This window comes from Sinohyriopsis cumingii, chromosome 11 (genome assembly GCF_028554795.1).
Source record: "Sinohyriopsis cumingii isolate HCF-2022 chromosome 11, ASM2855479v2, whole genome shotgun sequence".
NCBI lineage: Eukaryota > Metazoa > Mollusca > Bivalvia > Unionida > Unionidae > Sinohyriopsis > Sinohyriopsis cumingii.
Genome location: NC_142971.1, coordinates 92,331,991 through 92,348,787, shown reverse-complemented (window position 1 = coordinate 92,348,787; position 16,797 = coordinate 92,331,991). Strand labels below are relative to the sequence as shown.

Here is a 16,797-nt window from a genome sequence, read left to right as displayed (position 1 = left end):
TTGCGTGTGATTTATTTCCTGGAATACGTATTTAAGTAGACTTACCCTAATCTGAAAATGGCTGTTTGCCAGAAAGACAACACACTGGGGATGTACTGAAGATTGAGACAAAGAAAATATAATAGCAGGCATATATGTGACCAATTTGTCATACACATTAAATGAATATTTATCTGAAGTATGAGAGATTTACATAGGGAGAAGGTCATAATTCATCGGTAATACAAAGGGAAAAAATAAAAAAAGTATAGGGAGTATTAGTCCGTACATGCAAAGAGCAACTCTGCTACCGACCTGATGAGGAAGCCAGGTTCTATCAGCTCTCAAGCAAACAATGTGACTTCCGTTTACATAGGTTAATCACTTCATCTGTGTCAATCGTATCCGTCTCATAACATATAAATGATAACTGTTTGAACACTCTTTTCCTTTCCTGCGTAAACATGACAAATAAAAGATTTTGCCAATCCCTCTGGCCGAACCTAATTTATTTGATCAGCTGTGTTATGTGTTATCCACATTTTCGAGATCTAATTCCAAATGGATATAATGTCATTAATCCGTGCGCAAAGAACGCGACGTGGAAAGGTGTGGGACACGAGTATCCAGAAGGAGGAGGTAAATTGAATTCTTTTGGCAAAGAATTCTACAAGTTCGGCAAGGTAAATCTTTGTAAACGTCATTATCATTTTCATCATGATCATCATCCCTCTGCTCCCGAGCATCTTGAGAGTATCTTTGACCAATCTTTAATGTAAGACTGAGCAATGTCCAGTGTCGTCGGTTCTGAATGAAGTTCCGCTATATCCTTAATGATCTGAAAAGGTCCGCTCATCACTGTATTTTTGGTTTTCGTGATATTCCTTGCTTATACTGGCTGCCCCTTCGTATCCGTAGTATTATTCAAATTGCTGCAGCTACATTTAAGGTTATCTCTCTTCAGTTATGATTTTAAGCATTTAGTAGTAGTAGTAGAAGTTGACGTTGCAGTAGTAGTCTTAGTAATAGTAGTAGTAGTTGTTGTAGTAGTAGCAGCAGTATTGCGTCTACTGTCGTACAAGAGTTCAAATGCATGAATAGTTTCAAATGTATAATCTTTCCCTAAATGTCAAATTTCCTTTATGCACTAGTCCCGTAGAGTATAAATACAATTATTAACTTTGATGAATCTGACACAATGCTTATTATATGATTCATAGTAACATCCTGAAATATCAGCTGAGAAAATGAATATCAATTCGCTTAAAATTTAATTAGCATCACTACTGTGTGATATCACCCCAAGAACTATACCAGCCCTTAAATGTAAGTAATTCAAATTTGTAATTCCATATATTTCCATATTCAGACCGAATTCTCTCTCTCTCTATACAAACATATATACAAAGCTATATATAGCTAAAAAGAAGGATAAGCAAAAGCGTACTTTGGAGCTATGCCATCGTCTCCCGTAGACTGACGGATGCCAAGATCATATATATATATATATATATATATATATATATATATATATATATATATATATATATATATATATATATATATATATATATATATATATATATATATATATGCAATACATTAAGCTGACAACGGTGAGTGCAGAACTAGTATCTAATTAGCCTGAGCGCTTTTAACTCTTAATGAGTCTTTTTCAAAGGCAAATGCAAAACACAGACAAGACAAACCAATAAACCAATAAAACAAAAAATCCGGGTCGCTCTTCTCTCCTGGCATCACTTTCACTGATAAAACACTTATTGCAATTGCTCACAACCCCAACTGGAGTTCCGAAACCAGGAAAGAAAAGGACTCTTACTGGATACACCGCCTTATAACATTGAAACCAAGCGGTTTAAACCAAGAAGACTAGAAAAAGACAGCCATGAACAAATAAAATTATATTTTGCAGCCGACACATTTTCTTTTAAATAATTCTCTAAATTTGTTTAGTAGCCTATGACCACTATAACAATGGAATATCCGGAATATAATTTGTGCTTACATAAATTTATATAAAATAACAAACTTCGTTATGGCGCATCGATTTCAAGATGAATAAAAATGTTTTCTAGCATCCTCAACAAGTTGAAATAAACTATTTGAAACACAATAAATTTAAAGGTTTAATTCCTATAGAAACAGTCATGTAAAGTTTTTCTGTTTTATTTGTTTTTCTTGTCTATGTTTTGCAATTGCCTTCGAAAAAGACTCATTAATAGTCGAAAGCGCTCAGGCAAGTTAGATAATAGTTTTGCATTGTTCGTTGTCAGTTTATTGCATTTATCTTAATCCCTACCACACGTGATTCCTTGCTGGATCCAGTGCACTTGAAAGGACTTTTATTCGTCATATGATTGTATTCTGTATAGATACAAATCATATATTCTCCCTCACGATGAGCAGGTCTTAAAATATACCAAGATATGCCAAAACTTTACATTTATGTACGCAGTGAGTATGTCCTATGAACTAATTGTTTGCAAGTTTTAACTTATTTATAGTAATTTTTTAGATTAATCGTGTAAATTGTCAGTGACTAAAGTGACCCGTGTGTCTATTCAACATATGTTACCCATACAAACTTCATTTGTTAAACAAATATTACAGATTTTAGGTCGAATGAAAGAAGATAATACTTAAAATTACTTCATTAACTTTTTTCAATTAGAATTAAACCCATTATCATATCTGAAAACGACGATGAAGAAATTGTGGATAGATAAGTATTGATTTAAAACCGAAATTAAGCCTATATGGAAATTTGGGTGAAGCATGTTATTGATCTAGACTGCAGGCTATTTAAGTTCACATAATTCACACTTGTAAATAGAAATAAATAAAACAAATAAACAAAATTCAAATAAGTAACTCACACTCATTAAAATCTTTTGTTTAAAGATGTCACGCTCCGACGTCTGTCGGATATGACAGCTCCGGTGGGATTATATATATATGTGTGTGTGTGTGTGTGTGTGTGTGTGTGTGTGTGTGTGTGTGTACAAAGAAAACCTACATTTTATTAGTCGACATAAGTAAATATTTCGGTCATGAAATTGAAACATTTTTGTATTTTCAATTGTGGCTTATCTACGAATACAACGTTTCCACTTCTCTAGTGAAATATTTCTTTAGTCGCTACTTAAAACGTTATATATCCTCTATGTATCAATCCCAGAAGACGATATTAACCGAGATACATGAAGTTATCTTATTTATATTAAATATTTACAATGTTATATTATCTGACCCAACTCATATATATCTTTAGGACTGTGTCCAGTTTGTGGAAAACTACAACAAAATGGCATGCAATTTAAAACTACTGTGCATAAAAAGCGTATTCCTTTTTCATTAAAAATTGGCCTTGCAGAACAAACTATGTTGATTGTGTTAGTCAGGTTCCCGTCAATAGTGGTAATTCAGGAAATACCTTGGGCATGGACATCATTTAAATAATATTAGGTTTAGGAGGAAAAATCCATTTGAATGGTGGAATTAGACGTGATACCTGCGATTTGAGTGGCACCTTGTAAGTAACCACATTTGATTATTCAATTAATTATTCAACCACATTTTATTTTTCAACCACATTCTTCAACCACATTTAATTCTTCAACAACATTTAGTTATTAAATTATTTGTTCAACAACGTTAATTGTTCAATTACTTATTCAATCAAGTTTATTATTAAATTAATTATTTGCCACATTTAATTATTCAATGAATTATTCAACCACATTTAATTATTCAATGAATTATTCAACCACATTTAATTATTCAATGAATTATTCAACCACATTTAATTTTTCAAACGACGCGAAACACAGATAGTGATCTACATTAATTGTATGCAATACACGGCTGACCTACAACAACAAAAAATACTTTTATTCCTCGGACAGATGTGGAATGAAGCATTGTGTCGAGCAGATTCGGACAAAGACGGAAGGACGAACGGAGAAGAGTTGGGAGATCCACAATGCAAATGGAGTACCTCCAATAAAATTTTTCTCACGAATGAGACTTCACATCCAGGTACAGAACAATAACTTGTCACACTGCACATAGCATCCAAAAATCTCGGAGTTCTCAAAAGACATCCAGTCATTAATCTAGGTTTCATCACATTGCATTATCTGAAAGAGCGGAATGAATAGCTTGTTTTTTGTAATTAGAGCAATTTCTTGACATTTATCACTTGGACATGACAAGAAATTAGTGCATTAAATATTTGTTGCATACACAATGTTATTGGTTCTGATTATGACGAATACGAATTCCAACAAGAAATGTCAAATGATAAGACCGTTAAAGCAAGCCTCAAAATTTAATATGTTTTTATCGTTTAAAACACTTCCAAGTTTTCGTTTTCTTAACGGGTTTCATCTTGTTTTTTGTAAGAACGCGTCTTTTCGAATCCTTGTATATCGACTAAGCGTCCTGTGGTTTTGTTGAAAAATTGATTAAGTTATTTAATCAACTTTATTTATATTTTAACATTTAGATGCTCCAGAAATACAAATTACGTGCGACATCAACTAGAATCTTAATCATTTGTAATGTTTTCTACAATCTCCATTTTTTCTCTGCTAAATATCGGATGCATGTAAGTTTACGGTACTTTGATTACTGTTATGCTAATGTGATCGCGTCTTCTTTTACATTTTACGTTAGGTACCTGCTTACTACCAGCTGTGTCCATGCTTATAAGTTCTATACATTAGGTGCCTGATTACTGCTGCATGTGTCAGGTGGGCATATGTGTAAGTTCTGAACATCAGATACCTGTTTACTAATAGCTTTGTCAAATGGACATACGTTTTAATTCTATTCATTAGGTACCTGCTTATTTGTATGTCAAGTGAGCATACATGTAAGTTCTATGTATTAGGTACATGCTTGCTACAATCTGTGCCAAATGGGCATACGTGTAAGTTCTATACCTGTAATACCTGCTTACTGCTATCGGTGTCAGGTGGACATACTAATAAATTATGTACATTATGTATATAAGGTACCTGCTTACTATTGTCAATGTCCAGTGAGAACACATGTAGGTTTATATACATCAGATACATATACTTGCTTACTACTGCGTGTGTCCAGTGGGCGCAAAGCCAAATTAAAGGCGGAGCAAATGGTGTAGTGGTATGCTATTTCATTACAAATTTTATTTCATTTCTTTCTTCGTATGTTATTTGTTGATGTGTGAAGGGGCTCTTTGAAATTGCTCTAGGGCCTCCTACCACCTTAAACCGACTATGACAGCCCATACTTTTAAGTTTTGCGATGAATATTTATGAGAAATAATAATCCCATTGGCGGTGAATGACTAGCATGGGAGACTTCAGACGTATTAAAATGCCACACAGATAGTCTCTCTGACATGATTGAAATGCTCACATAAACGGATAATTCAGAACTTACTTTTTTTACAGGAATATGTGAGCCAGTGGAAAGGCCAGAGTGCAAAAACTTGAATTCTTGGCTCCAGTGCGAAACAGAGTTACGTTGTGAGGCACTACAAGCTTCCGGTAAGAACCTGGCATTTGACAGACTCAGTAGAAAGAACCATGTAGATGGTAGGCACTGTATCTCCATGCCAAAATAATGCGGCGATAACAATTTCTACACGTAAATGTGCAAAATGTAATACTTAGTGAAGTAATTGGAAATTGTAACATTTCATGCAGCAAGAAAACATGATGACTATTTGTTGGTTTTAGTTGGAAGAATAAACTATCACAGTCTGTTTTAAAATAAACAGTTTCCACTCTCACTTACAGAAAATTACCATTTTAATCAGCATTAATTGTAACCAAAGTTAGCTTTCATTGGACCAATTCTATTTGAAAGGACCCATCATTTTGACTATTATTAAATATGATGAATTTAAAGAGGAAAGTTTAAAATGATTAACCTTATTTTGGTGTTTTGCCATGATGTCCAAATATGACGCTTATGTTCTGTTCCTATAGATGTTAAAAACTTTACACTACGCCTGACCCAAACCATTGTTCCGCCAGATGAGACGACCTACATTTGCATGATCTTCACTGTTCCAAGTAATGGTGACTATGACATCATCGCTGGAACCCCATTTCTTAACAATACAGACGTCATTCATCACATGTTGATATACGGATGTGAGGAATTTAGTAAGTAATCGCCGTAGTTACACGAAAAATAACTTGCCATCACGCAAACGTGCTCCGATTCAAACATGCACACTCTTAACCTAACAGAGCAACTTTAAAATACATTTCTTTAAAGTACTGTAATAGGATTTAATTCAAAACTTGAAGTTTTGGGTCTCATAAATCTGGGATTGATTTTATCCTTTCATAAAAAAGCAAGGGAGTTAACACTGAAAGAAAATAGTTTCAGTACCTTTATTTGTGACACTGCTTTTAACGGAAATAACATATAGTCTTAATGTTATTATGTTAGCATTCATGCCTTACAATTTCGTATCTTTCTTATAATAATGATTACTGAGCATCATTTTATGGGTCTTTTGTTCTTAGAAGTCATTATTACTCGAAAATTCAAAATACTAGCCTATTGGATTATAAATTAGACGTAAACTGGAAACTTTACCGCTTTTTCGTTTCATGGTTTAAGATCTATTGAAACTTTACCCTGGAGTGATTCAGTTTAGCTAAATCAATTTACTGTTACCCTTTTTAGATTTAGAAACGGAAATTGATTTTGAACAGCAATGTCGAGACCTTAATTTCTCAGTAGCTTAGAATTTGGGTAAGGAATAAATTATTATAAAAGCCACAAAGTCATTTTTCCAGACTCGGAATTAAATATTCCTATTTCGCCATTTGCGTGCGGGATGGGTTCCAGGAGCAAGGAGTGCCGTCATCTGGTGGCAGCGTGGGCACTGGGTTCTAACGGTTTCTGCTTGCCTGATCCAACTGGAATCCGGATTGGAACGAACCATTTTAAAAGGATGATGGTGCAGGTAACGTATTATAAATTTTCTTTTTGTGTTCACGAGTTGTGATTTTGGTGTATATCAACATTTTAATATTTGTATATTTTTTTTACTACAGTTATATCTTTATTTTGTTTGTTTCTTGCTGTTAGTTATATAATAGTTAAATAATATTATTAGATATATAATATTTCAGTTTTGTTAATACCCTTGCCGAAGAAAATCATATTTTATTCATACTTGTGGAGCGTTACATTTTGAGTGACATATGAAGTGTTGTTAACTACTGCAGTAACTGTTTTAGAATTTCGCCCCCAACATCAAAAATAGACCTTTCATGGAGCTCTTTGTATCGTACATTTGGCTATATGGGTTTATAGTTTGCTAAACACATTGGTTTGGATAATTCAAGTAATGATTGAGATAGTTACGAATACTTAAAGCGGAGATATTTGTATGATATTGAATTCCAATTAACGTTTAATTGTTTGCATGCTTTACAAGCTCCATTGGACAAACCTTCAGAAGAGATCTGATTATTCGGACAGCTCTGGGATGACGTTCTTTTACACGTCCAGATTGCGAACTTACGAGATGGGGATGCTGAGCGTAGGTCAGATGTATCTGGAAATTCCTCCCGGCGGTAAAAAGGTCAGTTTCACAGGCGGTTGTACCAGCTTCTGTTCCAAGAAATATATGGCCGGCCCATTGACGATAACGGCAGCATTCAACCATATGCACCTTTTAGGTAAGTCAGTGATTATATTTTAACCCAGATGGGCTGTGATATAGCCTGCATGTTTCCTGGCGAGTTCGTCGACAATTATTAAAAGCTCCTTCTCAATAACCAACTGACCAATTTTGGGGGGAACGTTTGTATAGATCCTGGTTATGAACGGCTTTACACTTCTAAATGTAATACCGATCCGCCAGTTCCAAGAAACATTTTTTTTAAAAAATCTAAAACACTACTGAACAGAATTTGACAGAAGCATCCTGGTAGAAAGACCTTTAAAGTTTGTACAACTGATTCCGATCATCCATCAATATGGCCACTGGTACCAAAAACACAAAACGTTGAAAGTCTTCTAGAAACCTGTTAAACATGAGTGGACCAAATTTGAAAGAAAATATTATAGCATACTATTGCATATAGGCTTTAACTGGTTCATTTATTCAACCGGTGTTGATTTAACATTAAATATATTCGCCGTTACTAAGAATTGGAGAAAAACGATCATTTAAACGACTTTTTCACGTCAATTGTTAAACAAAATGTAATCATATTTTTTTACATAACATATCGTGGCATAAAAATGTTACTAAAAGTACAACAAAAAATATAGCTAAACAACTTGTTCTACCAAACCGCTGAATAGAATTTGCAAAAGATGCCGAACCGCCATCGAAATTGGTTGCTGTGACACCTCTTAACAGATTTTAATCATATTTGAGAGAAAGCATCTGAGTTTTCTGTCAATACTCGAAACAGTAATAGCTTGAAAGTACTTCTTTTCTTAAAATGGCTGAAAAGAATTCGAACAAACTCGACTAAAGCATTCTGACACGAATTCGTTTCATGTGTTGAAATTATGCCAATCCACTATCAAGTATGGCAGATGTTACTAAATATAGAAAAAAGTTAACAAATCTCTCCAAAAAAGTTGAATAAAATTCGAAATCTTGTCAGAAAGCGTGCTGATATAAATAATTTATAAACTCTTATAAATGATTTTGATCCGCCAAAAAATGTGACCAGTATTACAAAAAATAGATAAACATTTAAAGAACTTTTTTCATGAAAAAAATAGCTCAGCTAAATTAGACCGAGCTGGGCTAATTATATCCAGGTGAAGAGTGCTTTCAAATTTATACAATTCATACTGGTCCGCTCGATAAAGATTGCAACCGTAACCGGAAATAGAAAAGCTTTTAAACGACTTGTTCACAAAATACCGCTCAAGGGAATTTGACTTAATTTGACACACGTCACTCTGGGGTAAAAAGCTTCAAGTTTTCTGAATATACCTCAAATCAGAATTCAAAAATGATAGCTGCTGGTAAATAGATAAAAAATATTTTAAAATATTCTTCTGGAAAACTGCATAATAGAATGTTGCTATTGTAATTCATCGTTGCATAAAAGGTTTTCAAATTTGTACAATTAATGCCAAGCCACCATCTAATATTGCATCATTTAAAAAATTTAAATTTATCATTCTTGGTTTCCCATTTCGAATTTTTTAAGTAACTCTGAGTTTCGTTTTGTTTGCTTATTTGATGGGATATTTTTTCTAATCACAGACCCCCAATATTGGTGTCTTCTCCGATATAAATGTTGAGAAGAAGTTGATTCCATGAACAATTCAGTGATTTAATGTGGTTTATGTGAACTGAACAGTTTTTAAAAGTACAGCCAATACAATATGCAGTATAGATTTCCAAAGTCCTAACATATATTGTATTATTATATGCTCATTTTTTCTCCGTTAACTTTGTCAGAATCGTTCAATATTTTACTATATTTTACTCGCGCGCAACGTCATATTGCACTCATAAAGGAACTGCTTTCTGTTTTAAACAAAAAATGGACGCAGACGCCAGCACTTTTTTATTTGTAAACAAATCGTGTAAACTCGCGTAGTAGGCGCTTTACGTTTTGGTTGATTAAATTTGTTTCTGAATGAAATAAAGCAGATGTTTCGTGGACTGCTACATACCAGCTGCTTTGGCACTTTTCGCGTTAACTTTTTTGATACAATGTTTCGGATTTAGGTTAGCTATACAGTAGACGCCAGAAAGGGTCCTTGCAAATAACTTGCAAGTGACAAGGCCTAAGCTGTCTTCTTTAGCTGGTGTTAAGAATGGCAAAAAATATACTTACAGTTTTACATCCTGAATTTGCTCAAAATATACTTTCTTAGTTCTGCAAATCCGAATTACATGAACCATGTCATATGTTCTCAATCCTGATTACACATTTCGAAATTGTACTGTAATTTCGATGATAAGTACAATTACCTTAATCCTTACTGCACTCAAAATGAAATAAGCATTAAATTCCATAGCGTCTTTTTGCAATTGAAAGACTTCATATGTTTCCCACATTATGATTTCAAACATTCAATGACAGAAACAGAAACACATTTGCAGATGTCAGTACGCTTCTCCCTCGCTTCTTCACATATAATTCCAGTCCATCATCACTAAATTTCGTAAAATCGACAAAAATACCAAAATCTATTCATTCCAAATCAAATGGAAAAGTTTTCTTTCGAAAGTCATGTAGAGCGCGCGACTAATTTCAAATTTATCTGGGCGGAGTTATGTGCGCAGTATTAATGTTGCTGTTGTGTAATGATGAAACTCGCTTGTGTATTTAGTTAGGAATACGGCATACATTTAGTTACTTTGTTTCTTGTAGTGTATTTTGTTAATATAATTAAGCATTATGTAGAATAAGAAAATGAGCATATAATAAAAAGGTTACTGCATTTGTATGGGAAAATATGAACTCGTTTTGTCGATTGATATACTGCACTCCCAAGGTTGTGAAGTATTCCATTAGAAAAACTCGTTCGTATTTTCCCATACAAATGCAGTAACCTATCATTATTTTTTGTTATTTTTACTTTATCCAAGTCTGGAATTTGGTGAAATTTCTACGAAAAATAATTTTGATAATTCAAAACTGAATTATCCATTTTTTTTCAAGAACTTTTCCAATCAGATATGATAAATTATGACTGAAGAATGTAGTTTCTATGTAGTTAATTGCTTGGTATAGTGGTAAGGTATCTTCTTGTCATGTTAGAGAATTATGTTCGAATCCTACGAAATTATATTTTTTATAAAAAGTATTTTAAAAAATAATTTTCTTACTTTAAATTTTGAAAAGAAAATTATGTTACTACTGATATTTTCTGTGCGAATGTACACAGCACGCTGCAGAATATAACAGTAAACATCTGACATTACCGTAAGAAATCTGCTACTTCTAACTGTTTTTACACGCTTTAGATTTCCAACACGTTATCCTATGAAATAAAAAGAAAATTCGCTTGTCCTTTGTAAATAACGGATATATTACATCACGAGAATATAACTTTTCACCACTCTTACTATGTCCAGTTTTCACTCGATACAAGCGAATATCCTCCGTATATTCATGTCAGATATTATCATCGTCTCTTTCAAACAGACCCACGTGGCTCCGCGAGAAAACTGCAAAAGTTTGATGGAGATTTATGTTCTTAAAATAAGTAACAAAAAAAAGTGAAAAGCATCAAGCTTTTTAACATTCAGCAAATAATTTATTTCCCTATAATACAAAGTGAAAATGAAAAAAAGAAGAACTTATGGTATTACGAATTCAATCCCAAAGTAATACGAGAATTACAGAAACAAGTCCTAAAAATTTAAAGTTCTGAATAAACTTTAGTATAAACCAAAATTAAGTCCAACGCTGAGTTGTTGATGTGATTGTGATGACCTGTATAATGCTGATGTGACAATAGTCTTATGTTGAAACACAGTAATATAATTCTAGTTTTGAATTCACTATAAACCGCAGTGAATATCTCTGTACAAAAAAATATTATTTTTTAATTAGCACTCTATATTTACAGAGAAAATAATCACTGAATTAACCAATTTGAAGAAATAAGTTCCAACCCAAATTAACAGTCAACACAACAATAATACAAACTGATTCTGCTAGATCTTAAACGCAAATGAATATTTTTTCCCAGTAACGAGATTAGTCTTCTACTTGACCTCAGGTCACAATTAATATTTTCTAAAAATAAAACATTAGCTAATGAAAAATAACCTTCTAAAAAGTCCCTAATGTTTACAAAAAAATTGTTAGCTATAATTAGCAGTCTGTTACTAAAATTATAATATATAAGCCGTACAATGTCAGGTACACCGGGTAAATATTAGGGGAATCCCAATAACCTAGAACCAGACCCAAATAAACATATTTGTTTCTATTAATAATGATCTTAATTATAAATCCACACATAGCGAATATTTTAGCTATTTATTAGCTGTTTACAGAATAAAGTTTAAAAATTGAACAGTCAATAATTCGGGTCAAGCAGAAAATAAACTTGATTTTGAATAAAGGTTATGTCCAACATACAATGTTACATTACAATAGCATAGAACAAAATTTAAAAACAATATATAGAACAAACAAACAATGCAAATTAAATTCACATAACATGAGCCACTGAAGAGTCCGGTTAAACGAGACTATTATTATGCTAAGAAACATTGACCTAAAATGGCAGACAAATAGTTTATTCTTGAATTCAAACCTGTCAGTAAGTATGTTTAAATAACCTTTTAGTATAATCGAGTTGCAATACATATGAGCATTTTCTGGACTTTAAGGTCTGTGGAGCAATATGGTCCTTCTCTGAACATAGCAAGATTCTGTTCATCTTCTCTTTCTTTTACTTCCTTTTTCTTTTGCTGTAGATTTCGTCATGTCTGAATTCTATTGCAAGGTACATCAAAGGGGATTTCTTGGAAACCACATTCAGTGGATGAAACTTGATTCTCTTTTATATTAATGAAGTCTGAAATTCCACTACGTATTTTGTTCAGGGACTTTTATTTCCACCAAAGCAATATATTTTCCCTGACGAAATGTATTTATTTATTTATTTATTTATTTATTTATTTATTTATTTATCTATTTATTTTAAAGGACGCTCCCAGGAAATCAGTGTTATTAGAGATGGTATAACGGTTCACAACATTACAAACGAAGATAACTACGATTTTGATAAGCAAAAGATATTTTGGTAAATATTATCTATTTGCGTGACCATCTTTACCCTACATTTCAGTTTACTCCTTTATTATATTTGGACAGGAATCAACATTTATGTTACCCAGTTTGATCTGAATTCCGCATTTAAGCTGTATCGATAAATGAAAGCGTAGATAAATAATATATGCCATGCAATCAATACCTGTACGTTATTTCTTCAACCTACGTTCCGGCCAACCACTGTAACAAGAATAAACCAAGAACAATAGAGAAAAGAACCACCTCTTCGTTTCTTGACTCACATAAAAAGTGACGTACGAGCAAACGTGTTTGTAGAAGAGTTTACCTTAGCATTGTAAGTCACTTGATATCACGAATGATTGTAGAAACTTTACAACCAAGATACAAATGAAGTGGTAGCTTAAACAAATTTGCAAGATTATAACAATCTGGCAGGAGGAGCGAGTTTTAAGACATTTCAGCATCAATTTTACCCAAATGCAATTGCGGCAATTTTTTTCTACAATGTCTTTGAGCTGTAAGGTGTAATAGGTGAGAAATTTACTGTACTAAAACTGGCTAGTCTGACCGTTATCTGTAAACATGCAACAATGGTAGTCGAGAAAATAAACTGTACAAATGGTAGGTTTCTAACCATATCTTGCACTTTGATGAGCTCCTGATTACTAGCAAAATCTTTGCTGGATGAATTTTTCCATTTGGTTAATACTGATTTAAAATAAACACCTAGAACCAGACTCGAGTGCCAGACACTGGGATCTGCCAACCTATCTAAAATACCTGCCTTCACGAAATATAACCAGGAACATATACGTCAATCTCGGATAAAATTGCTATAATTGCGATTGTATGGTAAAACCCAAGAAAACAACATAGTATATATGTATTTACATGACAATTGTAGGTATAAGTGAAAAGCATGCATTCAGAGGCAAATCCAGAAATATATTCTTGTGTCGTGTCTAGGGAAGCAAAAGCAAGCAAGCGAGAAGTACGTGGGTCAACAAAATATAAAGATATTGCCATCTATTACCAGATTTTTAAAAACTTTTAATATTAACGTTACGCCCACGCAACATTTTCTGAACACTGAAACAAGATGTAAAAACTCAATAGGCTGCGTTAGTATTCACAGTTGCAACGAATATTGTTTGTGGCGACACCTCTGCACGTTTTTAATGTACGAAAGGTAGTAATATCCTAATACAGAATTAAAATTTTCTATTAAAAGTGTTACTTAATGCTACCAAGTAACTCTCCCTTTCGTCAGCTTAGCGTAATGTCCAAGTTTCCTCTTACCTTTCCGACCTCGCGGTGGATGTGTGGACAACCAATTAGGAAGGGAGGTAACAACGTGTTCCGAATATACTTGACGTTGAACACAGTCTGATTATCTTCGGCCATTTCCGCTCAATGTATTTTTTGTCTATCACTTAATTGCTTGCCTATGACGTCGACGAAACTGTTGGCCACAAGATTCTGAATCGTGTGACCAAGTAATATAAGATGTGGCCAGATATCAGGCGAAGTCTGCAACCATTGTAAGTTTACCTTGTGTTTCGGCTAATTAAAAACAACGAAATAGTTTCCCATGGTATGAAAGACAAGAGCAATGACATATCTGTCGATTTCAGACAGGGAGTATTCGATAACCCCTATGTACAACGACTGAGCTATAAAAAAATTTTTTGCAAGGTTTCGCAAAATTCCACGTTTTAAGAAACTCTGACTATCTAAATGATCTCCAAAGTAATAGATGCCACTTTGAATTGCCCTCAAACCCAAGGTAGCTGTTATGTCATACTGGTATATGGTAGTCACAACGACTCGATGACATATCATCACAAAAGAGCAACATATGCAGAGCCGGAATACCCATTAAGCACACTGAGCACGTGCTTGGGGCACCAGCCTAACAGGGGCACCAGCATAAATTCAAATTAGCTTATGATGATAAAACTGAATGAATAATGTATGACCATTTCGATCTGCATTTACGAGTATTTTGATTTGGAATGATAGCAACATAAGTATATCCCCACCTTTTTAGCATTTAATATTGTGTTATTTTAGTCTCACGTTTTGTAGGAGGGGGTAACTATAATATTTTCAGTGCTTTGGGTCAAAATGTGCAAAAACGGACATCCTCCTCTGTAACAAAACTCTGTGTGTGTGTGTGTGTGTGTGTGTGTGTGTGTGTTTGCATATAGATATATGTATATATATGTGTGTGTGTCTGTATTTGTGTGTGAATATTTTCTAACACTCCGGTATGAAACTTTACTCAGCGTATCAAGTAAATAATATTTATCCATACTTGGATATATAACTCTAAATTTAAAAACGTGTGTGTGTGTGTGTGTGTTTAATTGTAGCTCTCTTTGTATATATATATATATATATATATATATATATATATATATATATATATATATATATATATATATATATATATATATATATATATATATATCTGTGTGTGTGTGTGTAGAGAGAGAGATATATAAATTAGGTAATTTACAAACCAAAGTTTTATAATAACTATTGTTTAGGATGAATGAACCCATCGAGATACTTCCTGGTGATCAAATATCTACAACATGCACATTCCAGTCAAAGGCTGATTCAAACAAGACAATATATTTCGGAGAGGGAACGACAGACGAGATGTGTTTTGGATTTCTCCTCTTTTATCCGAAGAAACATTTTCCCCAAGGGTCCTCGTGTCAGTCGTGGAAGTCAGTTCCAATGTGCAAGGTTCTTCATATGCGCGATAGGAACGAGGGAAACATCGTCGACGAATGTGATGTAAGCAATTTTTCAAGCAACATAAGCCTGAGACAGATGACCGAAGTTCTTCAGAATTGTTCTAATGTTTGTTCTGAAAAGATCCAGTCGATTATCCACCATCCATGTTTGAAAAATGACATAGGGGATTACATGAGACAAGAAGGCATCTCGGAGTTCCAAGATGGACAATTATTATTAAAAGCTGTCGAAATTTGTTCTCAAGTTGGGAATCAAAAGTGTGAGTTGCTGAGCAGTGCAACTACCATCATACAAGCATATACATTGTTTCTGATAATTTTAATTCAGATTTTCTCGGTGTTTCTAATGCTGGCTTGATACATTTTAAATCGGGTACACATGGCTGCTCAATCAAGATTGAAAGTGAAGCAATCAAAAATACCATTGCGATTCGATTTCAACTGTTATATCTTTATCTTCTGTGTTTGATCAAGGTGTTAATAAAAGTTATGTACATGTATAAATGATGACAGAACCCATCAAGACCACAGCATAAACACAGTCACCTTGAAATACGTATTCTGGGCGGCTTTTTCAAAAACAAAAACAGAAGTTGTATGGATATCCTTTTTAATTTATATCTTTAGAAAATTCTTATTCAATTGCCTTTACTTGTTTGCTCCTGGTTTATCTCCCGAGATTCAAACCTATCAAAAAGCAAAGAATTGCAAACTTTGAAAATAGTTATTTTTATTATAATCTCTGTGCATTTGTATGCCCAATACAAGTCTTTTGCTTTAAACATTTATCTGACAAGAGGCTTTAGATATACTGGGCACCGATTAATCGCTGAAAAATCGTTATATCTATTTGGACACTTTTCATGTTTTACTAATGTTCTCTCCTAAATTGTACTCATTGAATTAAATTGAAGTTCGTTAAATGGAGGGATGCATTTACTATGTCAAAGTATGCATTTTATTTTCAAAGGGCTATTATCTTTAATTTTCACAAAACATATGTATTTCTTGTATTTTTTTTATATAAAAGTAATATTTAGGAAATACAAACTACCTTTCTACAACTACATATTCGTCCCTTTTCAATCATTATTAGTAAAGTAGAAGTTGCAGTTTTGTTATTGTATTAGCAGTAGTAGTACTGTAAGCAATATTCAAGTGCTTAAAAAGTACTGATAATTACCAATAGTACCGTGTATAAGCTTGTTTATGTAACCCACATCAAAACTCGCGTGGCATTCTTGACCTGCTTAGTTGTTGACTTCACCTTAAAT

General features: G+C 33.4%; 1 protein-coding gene across 2 annotated transcripts; it reads left to right on the top strand.

The window, feature by feature from the left end:
• Nucleotides 1-411: 411 nt before the first annotated feature.
• Nucleotides 412-16,590, top strand: LOC149789005 (DBH-like monooxygenase protein 1 homolog). 2 transcript variants are annotated; one of them, XM_089975163.1, is made up of 8 exons: nucleotides 412-662; nucleotides 3,906-4,038; nucleotides 5,442-5,537; nucleotides 5,982-6,161; nucleotides 6,807-6,976; nucleotides 7,454-7,697; nucleotides 12,669-12,765; nucleotides 15,369-15,705. In XM_089975163.1, exons 1-8 carry the CDS (start codon nucleotides 444-446, stop codon nucleotides 15,565-15,567), a joined length of 1,338 nt encoding a protein of 445 aa, XP_089831289.1. In that variant the 5' UTR covers nucleotides 412-443; the 3' UTR covers nucleotides 15,568-15,705. The 2 variants fall into 2 exon arrangements, with proteins under 2 accessions (XP_089831289.1, XP_089831288.1); XM_089975162.1 differs by having other exon boundaries at nucleotides 414-662; nucleotides 15,308-16,590.
• The last annotated feature ends 207 nt before the right edge of the window (nucleotides 16,591-16,797 follow it).

What these genes read in the sequence shown, in the direction of transcription:
- LOC149789005 (XM_089975162.1), top strand. Translation starts at nt 444, where the DNA reads ATGACAAATAAAAGATTTTGCCAATCCCTCTGGCCGAACCTAATTTAT. An exon ending in AATTCTACAAGTTCGGCAAG is followed by an intron (nt 663 to 3,905) that starts GTAAATCTTTGT and finishes TTCCTCGGACAG; the next exon opens with ATGTGGAATGAAGCATTGTG. An exon ending in ATACGGATGTGAGGAATTTA is followed by an intron (nt 6,162 to 6,806) that starts GTAAGTAATCGC and finishes TCATTTTTCCAG; the next exon opens with ACTCGGAATTAAATATTCCT.